A 17,116-nucleotide genomic window follows, 5' to 3' on the forward strand; every position below is an offset into this window, starting at 1 on the left:
GTAAGGGAGTCCAGGAGAGAAGGAGGTAGGGAGAGAGAAAGGAAGATCATGACTGACCTTAGGACATTTGAGTCATTTGGACAAATCAGAACAAGTTACATGTTCATACATTTCACTACATTTGAGAGTAGGAAAGCTCTCAAGGAAAAATAATTTGTGTACAGAACATCTCATCTTGTTTGGGGTCCCCAAGAATCTGATTTAATCCTGTTTAGGCACAGAACTACTTCTGAAATTATCCAACAAGTCCAAAACTCTCAGAAAGAATGAAATAGTTCTAGGTATCTAAAACTAACCCATTCTCTCTTGAATCATTTAAAATGGTCTGGACATATATACTATAACATAATCTTCTAATTGTATCAGAAGCTCACCTAATTTCTTCTTCCTACTAATGTTGTCTCAATAAAGACCAACAGCTCCACATTACCATCAACAGCTATAAGCCAATCCAGTTTCTGGAGTTATGGGAAGAAGGTAAGAGCATACACTGGCTTAAGATAAGAAACTATAGTCTCAGCTCTTATTGTAACTAACAATATGAATTTTAACAATTCATTTAGCTTCTCTTGATTTCAATTTTTTCAATTATATTATTTCTGCTTAAGGCAGGTATGCCTTCGTGTATGAACCAATCGATAATGTATTTTCCATAATTTTCATACTTTTTCTTCAACATAAAATATGATACTAACGTTGCAAACCATATTCCTCATATTCAAGATGCACTTCAAGTCAGTTTCATATTTAGAACAACTGTGTTATGAATGAATCTCTTTTTTTTTTTTTTTTTTTTTGTACCGGGATGGAATGGAACCCAAGGGCACTTAACCAGGGAGCCACATCCTCACATCCTCAGTCTGTTCTTTACTTTTTATTTTGAGACAGGGTCTCACTAAGTTGCTTAGGGCCTCATTAAAATACTGAAGCTGGCTTTGAATTCACTATCCTCCTTCCTCAGTCTACAGAGCTGCTGGTATTACTAAGTGCACCATCATGCCTGGCCCATGTAGCATTTTTAATGTTTTATCATTAAGAAAACTCTCATGGTATTTATCAGTGTCATTCAACATTAGCGGTTTTAAAAATATAAAAATAATGTTTAATAATAATCCACTTTATACATGTACACACACACACACACACAAACATGCACGATGTCAGGGAAGAAAGTGCACACATGAGCACAGAGTAGAGCATGAGTTGGCCAATAAAAACCTAACTCCTTCCCAGGCCTCCAAGAGGTAGAATTCATAATTTACTGTCACTACTGTCCTTTAATAACTGTTAAACAATTTTGAATAATCCTTTGGGCTCAAACTGATGAAATCTATATATATTATATATATAATATATAGGATGAAATCTTATATATATATGTATACACACACACACACACACCCGTGTGTGTGCGTGTGTTGTCAATGGACCTTTATTTTTTTTATATGTAGTGCTGAGAATTGAACCCACATGCTAGGCAAGCGCTCTACCACTTAACGACAACCCCAGCCCCAAAATGATGAAATCTTTGATAGTGACAACAGCTAAACTATCAAAAAAAAAAAAAAGGTAGGAAGAAAGGAAGAAAAGAAGGCAGGATAGGATGAATAGGATAAAAGTGAGACGGGGCAAAGCATAGGTAGGAAAGACAGGGACTGATTTTCAAGGAAAAGGAATTGGGATACTAACACCTCTGGATAACACTTCCCTGCTCAACTGGCTGTTAACATCTCCAGTGAGGGGTAAGAATCACACTTCCTGACACAAGGCATTACCCTCCTGGGGCTACTCTTTCCTGCCTTTGGGCACCTATACAATAAAAAAGAGAGGGTGAGGGGTCTATAAAAAGATAAGACATATCCCCCATTGGCATCAGCTCTTCTTCCCTATCTCTGTTGGTCTTTATGTTTGCCTTGAATTTCTTGGGCATTTAATCTTCAACACCAGGGGAATTAGCACCCAATCCTGATTTCCAAAACTGGAATTTCAAGAATGAATGGGAGAGAGAAAAGGAAAGAAACCTCATGACAAAACTCTAAAAGATGATCAGGCAACTGAAGTTTTGAATTTTGTTCACATAACATTCATTATAATATGCTGCAAAAACAGTCCACACATAATAAAAGCTGACTCAAAACACAGCTATCATAATTGTATGAAAGATGAAAAGCACAATAACTGCAAAGTATCTTCTTAATGAAGCCTAACTGAGTTATGACAAGTTATGTTTTAATATGAAAATGGGTAAATGGCTTCTATATTTATTCATTGTGTTGGTGCTTTCTTTGCCACACTGCATTTTGCATGTTATAGTTATGAAGCAGCAAGTATTTTAAAACCTAGAAAAGTGAGCATACTAAAAAAAACACCATACTAAGGATTTTCATTATTCAAACAGAACATTTTACTCTGATTTTACAAACTAATCTTATTAGAATTCAAATTATTTTTTACTGTTACCTTCTTCATTTACTACAAAAAAAAAGTTTTACCTAGTAATAGTGACTAATTTAAGGATGTCATAGGAAACCTAATTTTGTACATTTAATATGAAAATAACTTTATAATCTTAGTGATAAGCCAAATAACATATTAAAAATTATAACCAGAAATAACTATAGCAATTAGGTATGTCTAGGAAATTTTTTCATTGTAACTTTATAAGCATATGGCATTTCTGAATTCTATTTTCTTTGTTTCAAGTAATTTTATTTAAAAGACAGAAAGCCTGTTTTATATAGAGTCAGTATTTCTATTGTTTATTCTTCACAACATTACATGTTTCAGATTGCTACAAAAAAAAAAGTACATAATGATTACACTAACCCAAGTTTTTTAAATTTGTATATTGACTATATGTAGATTTTTCAAAAGTACTGTTGGCTGACTTCAAATATCATTTCATTTTTTTTAGAAATTATATTACTTTTTATTGCTACTTAAGGCATTTAATCTTGGCATTAAAAATAAAAGGTATAAAGAAAAATGTTACTACATGAAGAGAACAAAAAAGTCCCACCTGTTTCAGCCTCATGAAGAAAGTCTCCGTGAAAGTCTTTCTGCTGAAATACCAAAAACGCTCATTTGCAGGGTACACACGTGCCACTGCCTCCAGGAGGAAACGGACAGGCTCCACCACCTCTGTGACCACCATATCCACTGCCACCGTCATGTACACACGCTTATCTGTGGTAGAAATATTCTGGAGTTTATGTTGGCTTTATTATTCTTTGATTAAAACAACAATATTCCCTCACTTATAAAAAAAATTAAGGTTTCTTTTATTTTAAATTCTTTTACCTTTATTTTATTTATTTTTTAACATATTTTCAGTTGTTGATAGACCTTTAATTTATGGACTTATTTATTATGTGGTGCCTCACACATGCTAGGCAAGTGCTCTACCATTGAGGCACGACCCAAGCCACAAAATTAAGGTTCTTTACAATAATATTACTTTCTATATATTTATTTTTGAATGCTTTCTTACCATTTTTCTTATTTTTTTTCTTATCACTTCGATAGAATAGGTAACTAAGTATTTCAAGTCTGTTTCTCAGAACTTATGATCCTATCTTAATCAAGGGTCTGAAGTTCCTGACAGCTGTCTTTTTCCACTCCTCAAATCTCAACTTTAATATAAAAATAAATAAAAACTGGGCCAAGGGTATGGCTTCATGGTAGAGCACTAGTGTGGGCAAGGCTATGGATTCAATCACTAGAACCATCAAAATTAAATAAATAAAATTTTCAGGATATTCTTTACTTGAAAACTATCAGATTTCTTATATCATTATATTCTTATTTCATCTTAAAAAGCAAAATAAGAGAAATTGTTACTTTTTTAGTTATAGCTTGGTCATTCCATTCCACTTTGTAATTTCCTTGATGCTCTTTAAATTTTTTTAAAAATTTTTTTAGTTGAACATGAACACAATACCTTTGTTTTACTAATTTATTTATTTTATGTGGTGCTGAGGATCGAACCCAGTGCCTCACATGTGCAAGGCAAGTGCTCTACCACTGAGCCACAACCCCAGCCCCTCTTTAAAATTTTTTAATTAATTTTATCCACTGTTTTTTAGTTCTCAAGGAAAAATGAAAACAAACAAGCCCACCATTAGAAGAAATCTTTAATACTGTTTTTTAAGACATTTTATAAAATCTACACTCATTAACTACACTTACACTGATATCATAAATTGGACATTTTATTATACTAAACACAGTATTACACTTGCCAATTCAAAAGAAACTAATATGTTCTAGACATTTTTCCTAAACTAGAGGGCTTTAAAGGGAGTAATGTAGAGAGTAACAGAGGATACAGAATAATACTCAACTAGATTGAGCACAGTGGAGGATCCAATACATTTCATCTCTTAGGGCATAACAATCTTTTGTAAAACTGAAACCTTACATAACTCATGGATTCTGTGAGTAATGTATAGTTTTAAGGACACCATATGGAAATTTAGAAATCAAGGCATTTAGAAATCAAGGCAACATGTCTGTGTAGCATATGAAATAATTTTAAATTTAAAATGTATTATATTTTGAATCTGAATATTACTGTGATATAGCACTGTTGTTTTAATAGAATAGATAAATTATAAATAAATTATCTTTTATTTGAGGATGAAATGTATATTAAAATACAAAATGAAACAGAACTATGTGTTACATTAAAAGCAAGTAGGAGCTACTTTTATAACTTAATATTTGAAATTCCTATATTTTATTCTTCAAAATTATCCATCTGTCTTCTTTTTCTCATTTTTTGTGTTTTCTGAATGACTATAAGAAATTATATACTGGTATTTACAAGCCTGTCTCAAAAAATAAACTAAGTGTAAGAATAATTTATTGCTAAAAATATAAAAAGTGGCTTTCTCTTTTTAACCCTCACTTTCAGATAGTTTGTTATACTATCAAATACATGCAATTTAAAAGACTGGTAAGTACTCTCTTTAAGGAAAACAAAGAATAATAATTATTTTAATGTTCTTCATTAGAATATATTTCCATATTAATATTCATTAATGCTTCTTCTCTTTAACCAAAAATCTACTGTGGATAAAAACTAAATGATATAAAATTCAATACAAAACAAATCGATCCACTGTATTCTAAATATAATATTTGTTTGAATGACAAGAAAGTATTTAGGGTAAGACTATAACTCATCAAGTAAAACATTAAATTTACTTTAAAGGCAGACAGGTATGAAGGGGCAAAAAAACACAGGCAGTTAGCAGATGCTGGACAAAATAGGAATAAAAAACGAAATGGGAAAAAAGAGAAACATGACTATTAATTATTTATAAATTTCTATCCAACACTAGACATGTTAAATAAAATTTAAAAAAAACAACATGTAACCAGAGAAAAAATGTTTACTACCAATGAAGTCCTTAATATATACATATTGCTAGGATCCCAAAGATCAAAATACTACAACCAATAATTGACAAAATGAGGGGAAAAAAAGTAAGTAACCTGTAATATAAAAAAGGTTAAATGATAATTGAAGCCAGGTGAAACAGGAGGATTGTGAGTTCAAAGCCAGCCTCAGCAACTTAGTGAGGCCCTAACCAACACAGCAAGACCCTGTCTCTAAATAAAAAATAAAAAACAGGCTGAGGATATGGCTCAGTGGTAAAGCAACCCTAGGTTCAATCCCTGGTACAAAATAATAATAGTAACCGAAGATATGCAAAATTCCAGAATGTTGGCATTTATCAATTCTATAATCATAAATGAAGCACAAAGCCCAAATGACTTCTACATAATCTAATAAAATTAATTCACATGTATTTGGGGGAATTTTTCTGAATGATAAGTATTTTCCAATAGTAGTATAAAGTATGAAGGAAACCTTAAATTCTAAATAAGAATATCTGCATTTTAAATAAGCAACGGAATTTTTCTCAAAACAAAACAATACAAGATTGTTCATATTTTGAAGTTTAAAACAAATAATAAGAGATCTACTAAGAACAGTCACCTTTTGGGGTTTCTTCATTAAGTGCCAAAAACACTGGTGCATTAGGGTTCCACATGCCAGTAATAACATAAGCTCTCCCATCATGGCTCTTTCCCATCGATTCCTGTAAAATTCAAACAGTACTCACTGATAATTTGCACATCAAGAAAATCACTGCTTTAAATTACTTCTTACTTTATCTCACATATTAAAATTTGAATTCACAATTGAACAGATATTTTATTTTCTTTGTAAGTTTTTATCACCCTACAAATATATTTCCTTAAATGTTATTTAATGTTATTTTTCTACAGCTTTATTTGAACATAGTTTCTGTGTAGAGACATGCACTTCTTGGATAAAAGGAGGCATGGTCAAACATGCTGAATCACAAAAGCACAATGATGCTATGAAATTTAACTTGATCTTATGTTGGTTGTCAGAATCTTAGTTACCTCACCATATAAGGATAAACATAGTCTCTATTAAAACTATAGACCCAATTTTAATATATTCCTAAAATATTTCTTTATAGTAAGTAATACCTTCAAATTTATTGCTCCTCTAAATTTATTGCTCCTCTATTATCCATGTCAGACATCCATATACTTTCTAATAATTGTAAATCAATATTAGGAGACCAATTTTGGCTTGTAATTAACACTCAGGTTTATTAAGGGTGCAGCATGAGAGAACAACACAAAAGCATACAAATATATGCATATGGAAAGAATAGTATCTACAGTATTGCAATACTCGGTATTTTCTTTTGTTGTAAATAGAGTGCTAAAAGGGTTTATGGAAACAAAGAGAAAAACCTTTTTGCATTATTACCTCCCTCACAGATGCTTCTCAGAATCCCTATAAAACCTGTTTGGTAATCAGTATGTATAATTTTCTGTATATTAGTAAAAATTCACTGATTAGATTATATGGCTTGAGTGCAAGAACCTTGCCTTCCAGACACAAAGTACACTAAAGTTCATCATTTGAAAATCCAATCAGGGCAGACCTGCGACCCACCAGCAGATCAGGCCTAGCAACCGGAGGAGCGGCAGAGCCACCCCCCGTGCCTGCAAGGTAGGCGGACCTGCCACCCACTGGCAGGTCAGGCCCAGCAACCCGCGGAAGGGCACAGCTGCACCATGCGCCTGCAAGGTAGGCAGAACCGTGACCACCAACACAACAGGTCCAGTTGCCACGCCAGACACATCGCCCGGTTAGGGGAGGGGCAGAGCTGCCGCGCGCCTACAAGGTAGGCGGACCTGTGACCCACCAGCAGAACAGGCCCAGGAACCCGCAGAGCGGCAGAACCACCCACTGCACCTGCAAGGTAGGCGGACCTGCGACCCACCGACAGATCAGGCCCAGAAACCCGTGGAGGGGCAGAGCCGCCCCACGCGCCTGCAAGGTAGGCGGACCTGCCACCCACTGGCAGGTCAGGCCCAGCAACCCGCGGAAGGGCACAGCTGCCCCATGCGCCTGCAAGGTAGGCGGAACCGTGACCACCAACAGAACAGGCCCAGCAGCCCCGCCAGACACATCGCCCGGTTGGGGGAGGGGCAAAGCTGCCACGCGCCTACAAGGTAGGCGGACCTGTGACCCACCAGCAGAACAGGCCCAGCAACCCGCAGAGCGGCAGAGCCACCCAATGCGCCTGCAAGGGAGGCGGACCTGCGACCCACGGGAAGAACAGGCCCAGCGGCCTGCAGAGGGTCAGAGCCGCTGCCCGCGCCTGCAAGGTAGGCGGACCTGCGACCACCGAAAAAACAGGCCCACCGAAAGAACAGGCCCAGGGCCTGCCTGGGAGGAGGGGCAGAACCACCACCAAAGCCTGCGAGGGAGACTTTGCAACTATACAAGAGCAATATAAATATATAGGGGGAAAAATCAATAACACAACAGTTTCACCAAGCAGAAAGAAACGCGATCAGTATGATAAGACGAGGAAAGAAAGGACCACAAGCAATGCGGGTCAACTCAACTTTAGAAGAGGTAATATCTGCAGCAGATGGAATGTCAGATAAAGAATTCAGGATATACATGCTTCAGATGATCTGGATCTCAAGGAAGACATTAAACAGCAAAATCAGACAATGAAAGATCACTTCGACCACTTTGACAATGAATTACATAAACAAATCCAAGAAGCAAAAGATCAATTATACAGGGAGATAGAGGTTATAAAAAACAAACAAACAGAAATCCTAGAAATGCAGGAAACAATAAATCAACTTAAAAACTCAATTGAGAATACTACCAGCAGAGTAGAACACTTAGAAGATAGAACATCAGACAATGAAGACAAAGTATTTCAACTGGAGAAAAACATAGACAGCTCAGCAAGACAGTTAAGAAACCATGAGCAGAACATTCAAGAAATATGGGATAACATAAAGAGACCAAACTTAAGAGTCATTGGGATACAGGAAGGTATAGAGGTCCAAACCAAAGGAATGAGCAATCTATTCAATGAAATAATAAGAGAAAACTTCCCAGACTTGAAGAATGAGACAGAATCCCAAATCCTAGAAGCCTACAGGACGCCGAATGTGCAAAATCATAAGAGATCCACACCTAGACACATTATAATGAAGATGCCCAACATACAGAATAAGGAGAGAATTTTAAAAGCTACAAAAGAAAGGAAGCAGATTACATTTAGGGGTAAACCAATCAGGATAACAGCTGACCTTTCAACACAGACTCTGAAAGCTAGAAGATCCTGGAATAATGTATTTCAAACACTGAAAGAAAATGGGTTCCAACCAAGAATTGTGTATCCAGCAAAATTAAGCTTCAGGATGGAAGATGAAATTAAAACCTTCCATGATAAACAAAAGTTAAAAGAATTTGCAGCTAGAAAACCATCTCTTCAAAACATCCGCGGCAAAATATTACAGGAAGAGGAAATGGAAAATATCAATGAAAACCAACAGCGGGAGGTAGTACAGTAAAGGGGGGCGGAAAAATCAAAGAGGAAAACAAACCATGTTTAGTAACATAAACAAATATGGCTGGAAGAACAACCCATATCTCAATAATAACCCTAAATGTTAATGGCTTAAACTCACCAATTAAGAGACACAGGCTAGTAGAATGGATCACAAAACAAGACCCAACAATATGCTGCCTTTAGGAGACGCATTTGATAGGAAAAGACATACATAGATTGAAGGTGAAAGGTTGGGAAAAATCATATCACTCATATGGACTTTGGAAACAAGCAGGAGTGTCCATACTCATATCAAACAAAATAGATTTCAAGCCAAAGTTAATCAAAAGGGATAAAGAGGGACACTACATACTGCTCAAGGGAACCATACACCAACAAGACATAACAATCATAAATACATATGCCCCAAACAATGGTGCAGCTATGTTCATCAAACAAACTCTTCTAAAGTTGAAGAGTCTAATAGACCACCATACAATAATCATGGGAGACTTCAACATACCTCTCTCACCACTGGACAGATCTTCCAAACAAAAGTTGAATAAGGAAACTATAGAACTCAATAACATCATTAATAACCTAGACTTAATTGACATATATAGAATATACCACCCAACATCAAGCAGTTACACTTTTTTCTCAGCAGCACATGGATCCTTCTCAAAAATAGATCATGTATTATGTCACAGGGCAACTCTTAGACAATATAAAGGAGTAGAGATAATACCATGCATCTTATCTGATCATAATGGAATAAAATTGAAAATCAACGATAAAAGAAGTAAGGAAAAATCATGCATCACTTGGAGAATGAACAATAGGTTACTGAATGATCAATGGGTTATAGAAGACATCAAGGAGGAAATTAAAAAATTCTTAGAGATAAATGAAAACACAGACACAACATATCGGAATCTATGGGACACATTGAAAGCAGTTCTAAGAGGAAAATTCATTGCTTGGAGTTCATTCCTTAAAAAAAGAAAAAACCAACAAATAAATGATCTAATACTTCATCTCAAAATCCTAGAAAAAAAAGAGCAAAACAACAGCAAAAGAAGTAGAAGGCAAGAAATAATTAAAATCAGAGCTGAAATTAATGAAATCAAAACAAAAGAAACAATTGAAAAAATTGACAAAACTAAAAGTTGGTTCTTTGAAAAAATAAATAAAATCGACAGACCCTTAGCCACGCTAACGAAGAGAAGAAGAGAGAGAACTCAAATTACTAGCATACGGGATGAAAAAGGCAATATCACAACAGACACTTCAGAAATACAGAAGATTATCAGAAATTATTTTGAATCCTTATACTCCAATAAAATAGAAGATAGTGAAGGCATCGATAAATTTCTTAAGTCATATGATCTGCCCAGATTGAGTCAGAAGGATATTGACAACCTAAACAGACCAATATCAATTGAGGACATAGAAGAAACCATCAAAAGACTACCAACTAAGAAAAGCCCAGGACTGGATGGGTATACAGCAGAGTTTTACAAAACCTTTAAAGAGGAACTAATACCAATACTTTTCAAGCTACTTCAGGAAATAGAAAAAGAGGGAGAACTTCCAAATTCATTCTACGAGGCCAACATCACCCTGATTCCTAAACCAGACAAAGACACTTCAAAGAAAGAAAACTACAGACCAATATCTCTAATGAACCTAGATGCAAAAATCCTCAATAAAATTCTGGCGAATCGGATACAAAAACATATCAAAAAAATTGTGCACCATGGTCAGGTAAGATTTATCCCTGGGAGGCAAGGCTGGTTCAATACACGAAAATCAATAAATGTTATTCACCACACCAATAGGCTTAAAAATAAGAACCATATGATTATCTCGATAGATGCGGAAAAAGCATTCGACAAAGTACAGCATCCCTTTATGTTCAAAACTCTAGAAAAACTAGGGATAACAGGAACATACCTCGATATTGTAAAAACAATCTATGCTAAGCCTCAGGCTAGCATTATTCTGAATGGAGAAAAACTGAAGGCATTCCCTCTAAAATCTGGAACAAGACAGGGATGCCCTCTCTCACCACTTCTGTTCAACATAGTTCTCGAATCACTGGCCAGAGCAATTAGACAGACGAAAGAAATTAAAGGCATAAAAATAGAAAAAGAAGAACACAAATTATCACTATTTGCAGATGACATGATTCTATACCTAGCAGACCCAAAAGGGTCTACAAAGAAACTATTAGAGCTAATAAATGAATTCAGCAAAGTGGCAGGATATAAAATCAACACGCATAAATCAAAGGCATTCCTGTATATCAGTGACAAATCCTCTGAAATGGAAATGAGGACAACCACTCCATTCACAATATCCTCAAAAAAAAATAAAATACTTGGAAATCAACCTAACAAAAGAGGTGAAAGACTTATACAATGAAAACTACAGAACCCTAAAGAGAGAAATAGAAGAAGATCTTAGAAGATGGAAAAATATACCCTGTTCATGGATAGGTAGAACTAACATCATCAAAATGGCGATATTACCAAAAGTTCTCTATAGGTTTAATGCAATGCCAATCAAAATCCCAACGGCATTTCTTGTAGAAATAGAGAAAGCAATCATGAAATTCATATGGAAAAATAAAAGACCCAGAATAGCAAAAACAATTCTAAGCAGAAAGTGTGAATCAGGCGGTATAGCTATACCAGACTTCAAACTATACTACAGAGCAATAGTAACAAAAACAGCATGGTACTGGTACCAAAACAGGTGGGTGGACCAATGGTACAGAATAGAGGACACAGAAACCAATCCACAAAATTACAACTATCTTATATTTGATAAAGGGGCTAAAAGCATGCAATGGAGGAAGGATAGCATCTTCAACAAATGGTGCTGGGAAAACTGGAAATCCATATGCAACAAAATGAAACTGAATCCCTTTCTCTCGCCATGCACCAAAGTTAACTCAAAGTGGATCAAGGAACTTGATATCAAATCAGAGACACGGCGTCTGATAGAAGAAAAAGTTGGCTATGATCTACACACTGTGGGGTCGGGCTCCAAATTCCTCAATAGGACACCCATAGCACAAGAGTTAATAACTAGAATCAACAAATGGGACTTACTCAAACTAAAAAGTTTTTTCTCAGCAAAAGAAACAATAAGAGAGGTAAATAGGGAGCCTACGTCCTGGGAACAAGTCTTTACTCCTCACACTTCAGACAGAGCCCTAATATCCAGAATATACAAAGAACTAAAAAAATTAGACAATAAGATAACAAATAATCCAATCAACAAATGGCCCAAGGACCTGAACAGACATTTCTCAGAGGAGGACATACAATCAATCAACAATTACATGAAAAAGTGCTCACCATCTCTAGCAGTCAGAGAAATGCAAATCAAAACCACCCTAAGATACCATCTCACTCCAGTAAGATTGGCAGCCATTAGGAAGTCAAATAACAACAAGTGCTGGAGAGGATGTGGGGAAAAGGGTTCACGTGTACATTGCTGGTGGGACTGCAAATTGGTGCGGCCAATTTGGAAAGCAGTATGGAGATTTCTTGGAAAGCTCGGAATGGAACCACCATTTGACCCAGCTATTCCCCTACTCGGTCTATTCCCTAAAGACCTAAAAAGAGCATACTATAGGGACACTGCTACATCCATGTTCACAGCAGCACAATTCACAATAGCAAGACTATGGAACCAACCTAGATGCCCTTCAATAGACGAATGGATAAAAAAATGTGGCATTTATACACAATGGAGTATTACTGTGCATTAAAAAATGACAAAATCATAGAATTTGCAGGGAAATGGATGGCATTAGAGCAGATTATGCTAAGTGAAGCTAGCCAATCCCTTAAAAACAAATGCCAAATGTCTTCTTTGATATAAGGAGAGTAACTAAGAACAGAGTAGGGACGAAGAGCATGAGAAGAAGATTAACATTAAACAGGGATGAGAGGTGGGAGGGAAAGGGAGAGAGAAGGGAAATTGCATGGAAATGGAAGGAGAACTTCAGGGGTATACAAAATTACATACAAGAGGAAGTGAGGGGAAAGGGGAAAAAAATATAAGGGGGAGAAATGAATTACGGTAGAGGGGGTAGAGAGAGAAGGGGGGAGGAGGGATAGTAGAGGATAGGAAAGGCAGCAGAATACAACAGACACTAGTATGGCAATATGTAAATCAATGGATGTGCAACTGATGTGATTCTGCAATCTGTATACGGGGTAAAAATGGGAGTTCATATCCCACTTGAATCAAAGTGTGAAATATGATATATCAAAAACTATGTAATGTTTTGAACAACCAACAATAAAAATCAATTAAAACATAAATAAATAAAAAAAAGAAAACCCACTCAGCACCTCCAACCTATATATAAATAAATATATAAATTATATATAGCCTTATCATTATCTCTTTCTCTCTCTCTCTCTCTCTCTCTCTCTCTCTCTCTCTCTCTCTCTCTCTCTCTCCCTTTCCCTCCCTCTCCCTGTCCATGCTCCCACATAGGCCCCCATTAAGAGCAGCAATGGGTTTCTGACCCAAAAGACTCCAATCCATTACTGAACCGGAATTTTGCAGTGCTTAAGTCCAACTAGATAAGCTACACAAGCTCCACGAATCAAAATCTCTCTTTCAAAAAGCAAATACCAAGGAAAGTGGACAGTTAGCAATGTAAGCTGAAAAGTTTTAGTGAGAAGTTAGGCTATGAACACCACATATAAAACAGTTATATTGAAGTTATTATGAAGCAGAAAAAATACGTAAGTATAGCAAAGAATTAGGAAACTGTTAAGTGGAAAAAGAGAAATGAAGAAAATACACATAATCCTTAAAAATTATAAATCATGGAGATAAAAAACAAAGGCAGATACTGAGAGGTGAAAATGAGAAGAGGAAGATGCAAAGACAGTGGGGTCAAAAAGAAAGGGGCAGAAGGGGCCAGGGACAGAGCAAGCAGGAGAGAAAGCAGCAGCGTCCATCACACCTGTGAGGATTAAGGGCTGCTTCACAGAACTTGAGCTTCTTATACATACATTAGAAGGATACTGGGTCAGAATGTACTTCTAATTGTGGGTACAGCTTCTGGTTTAGTATTAATAAATGGTTGATTTTAAAGATCCATTCCTGAAGCATATAGGACTTTTTAAATTGTGTTCCAGTTCCAAGAAATCTGGCTCTGCTATCTTTTCTGCTTTTCTTGGTAGCTTGTTATTAGGCTTTTCCTAGATATTAATAGCTAAGGGTCAAAAATTCTTATTTCCTTTTTCCTACACTATAGCTTCCTTGACCAAAATATTCTTCTCCTCCCTACTAGAAGAAAACTGAGTCTTTGTTACTTGTACTGCCCTACCCAAACTAATTTTGTATATTTTATTTTATTTATGAGTGGTATATATATATATATATAGCTATTTGACCAAAAACACTCACTTCATTTATAACCAACACTTTCTCTTTCATGAAGATCTTAAACTACACTTACAGATTTATTAAACTAGAAAATTCTCAATTCACCTTGCTTATTAGAAAATATTCAGAGAGGAAAAGTCAGTATTGCTTAAGAATAGTTCAAAACAAATAGGAAAGTCTCACAAGTTATTAAGTTAAATTAAATGTAATTGCATGCTTTTTCAAAGTCTGACCAAATAAAGTGGTAGAAGACTTCTTTTCAGTTTCACACGACATTTGGGTTGTGTCATAGAAGGAGCAGAAGTATTTTAGCATCTTGCTCTAGAGGGAAAAAACTGAGACTAATTAGCCAAAGTTACAAGGAGTATGATTTCAGCTGATTATAAAGAAATAACTCTGTAAAATCCAGAACTGTCCTTGAGGCTTCAATATAAGGTAATGAGTTCCTTTTTATTAGATGTAATCCAGCCAAGGGTCAATGACCACATATTAAGATATCACAAAGATTCATAGCATTAGGTAATAAAGAATCACAACTGTTGATAAGTGAAAACACAAATCCTCCCTTTCTACCCCACTATTTATTGCAAAGGAAATCCACTTCTCTCTAGGAGCATGAATACTGAGGAGACCCTGGATTTTGAGGTCTCAGGGGTGAAGACTACTCTGCAAGTTGGATAAGACAAAGGGGCCACAAAAGTTCACACCTGCTCTATAATTCTGTCATCTGAATTCAGGTTTTGTGAACAAATCTCTATCAATCATTGGTCTTGACATTTTAAGCTCTGAAAAAACACAATGAGGACCTAGGATGTTAAAAGTTTTTAATGCCTCAGTGCTCCCCAATTACCTCCACATGGAATTTTCAGAGCTCCAGAATGCTATGGCTTTTCTAGGGTAAAACCACATTCATTACTGATATGTTGCAGAGAGATATAGAAGAAAGAAGGATCAATAACTAATTTATGTTTCCACATTCAGTGTAATTGGCTGCCCTTACCTGACCAATATATTTCTGTGACCCACTGTACCACGAGAGACCACTTAACCCACTGCTGCAGGTACATACTTTAAAAGTCTGTTTCCATCACAAGACTATGAACCCCAGATGACAGAGAGCTACATTCCACTCACATCTACAATCCCATCACTTCGCACAATGACTGGCACACAAATTCCCAAAGCCTGAATGAAGCATTCCATAACTGCTAAAAAATCAGCATTAACATTATCATGAAATAATTCAAAGAACTTGACATAATTAATGATATTTAAGTGACATGTACAAAGCACAGCTGAAAGAAAAAAAATGTAGTACCTCTTACCACTAAACATAAAAATCTCAGTTTACTAAATAGGAAAATTAATGCTTTATGAAGGTAATTATTTCCTATATAACATTTCTAAGTCACAAAGCAAAAGTTTTCATTAAATGCAATCTTAAAATTTAAAAGATGTTTAAAAGTCAACATGGTTGCTACTTTTACCCCAAATACTGTGTTCATCTTTAAGGGCACTTCTGAAATAAAGCAAATGTACTTTGCTAAGGACACATAATCAAAACCAAATTGAGACAGGTAAATGCTTTAAAGAAAACATCACAGTACTCTAATTAATAGTGCATTAAAATAAAGGCACCATATCCACTTTGGAGAAGCTTGTTAAAATCATATACTTGATATTGTAAGATCAAAGAAGAGACATTTTCCTAAGTGAAAGAGATGAACAGATGGACATTATCATAACACTGTCCTTCTTTTGTTTTCAACTTGCCTATGCTTGTTTAACGAGAAAGTATACTAAATCCCTCCCTCATAATTTAAGTATCAGTATCCAAATTTAATTATTAATACTACATAGCTAAAATAAACAATTCTGAAAATATGACAAAATAGGAAATGCTCTAAAAATATAAAATAACTAGTATCTATACTTGGTTAAAGTGCTTAAGATTATCATTACCATATCCAGTAAATGCATGTCACTGTTCTTCACGTTTCGACCTGGGCTTAATAACATTCCAAAACATCTGAAAATATTGGGGAAAGAAAAAAGGAGAAATAAGGTTATCAGGAATATATAGAAGCCCAGTGAGCAAAAAACCTTTTTATAATAAGTATACCATCTGAGCTCTGCACTTCCAAATAACTTTAGCTTTTTTAAGAACATCAAAAATAAGAATTCATTAAGCTATATAATAAAATCCCATAGAAATAAGTTATCAAAATTTCCAGATCTTTATTTTGCATATAAAGATAACCAAAATCAGAAACCCTCATAAAAATGGCCACAATTCGTTGACTGTAAGAAAATATGGTAGTGAGACTGGAATTAGTTTCTAGGAATACAAAAGAGATTTTCTTTGCCTTAAAGTTATTCCAAACACATAGGTCAAGATGAATTAACCCAGCAAAATTAAAAATTAAATTTCTGAAAACAAGTCTAAGACATTGAGCTCTCTCTGCATCAGATCACATTAACAGAAAGTAAAGTAAAACCTTAACCCTCAATAGTCATACTATATCCTCAGTTTTTTTAAATAAAAGTTATATGAACAAAGGGGTGGGATTATGGCTCAGTGGCAGATCGCTCGCCTAGTACGGACAGGACCCAGGTTCAATCCTCAGCATCACATAAAAATAAAGGCATTGTGTTGTGTCCATCTACACCTAAAAAATAAATATTAAAAAAAAATACCATTTTAAAAAAAAATTATATGAACAAAAGTGAGGGAGGAAGGAAGGGAAAGGGGAAGACAAATAGGATGAATT

General features: G+C 35.4%; 1 protein-coding gene across 4 annotated transcripts in view; it reads right to left on the minus strand.

Annotated features, from left to right (window-relative positions):
- Positions 1 to 17,116, minus strand: part of Rabgap1l (RAB GTPase activating protein 1 like) — a 612,968-nt gene that overhangs the window by 496,460 nt on the left and 99,392 nt on the right. For all 4 annotated transcript variants that reach the window (XM_076872863.2, XM_076872862.2, XM_076872861.2 and 1 more), the window contains exons 8-10: positions 16,308 to 16,374; positions 6,008 to 6,110; positions 3,020 to 3,186 (exon numbers count right to left, since the gene is read on the minus strand). In XM_076872863.2, the coding sequence (XP_076728978.2) occupies positions 3,020 to 3,186; positions 6,008 to 6,110; positions 16,308 to 16,374 (337 nt within the window). The remainder of the gene's footprint in view (positions 1 to 3,019; positions 3,187 to 6,007; positions 6,111 to 16,307; positions 16,375 to 17,116) is intronic.

This window comes from Callospermophilus lateralis, chromosome 13 (genome assembly GCF_048772815.1).
Source record: "Callospermophilus lateralis isolate mCalLat2 chromosome 13, mCalLat2.hap1, whole genome shotgun sequence".
NCBI lineage: Eukaryota > Metazoa > Chordata > Mammalia > Rodentia > Sciuridae > Callospermophilus > Callospermophilus lateralis.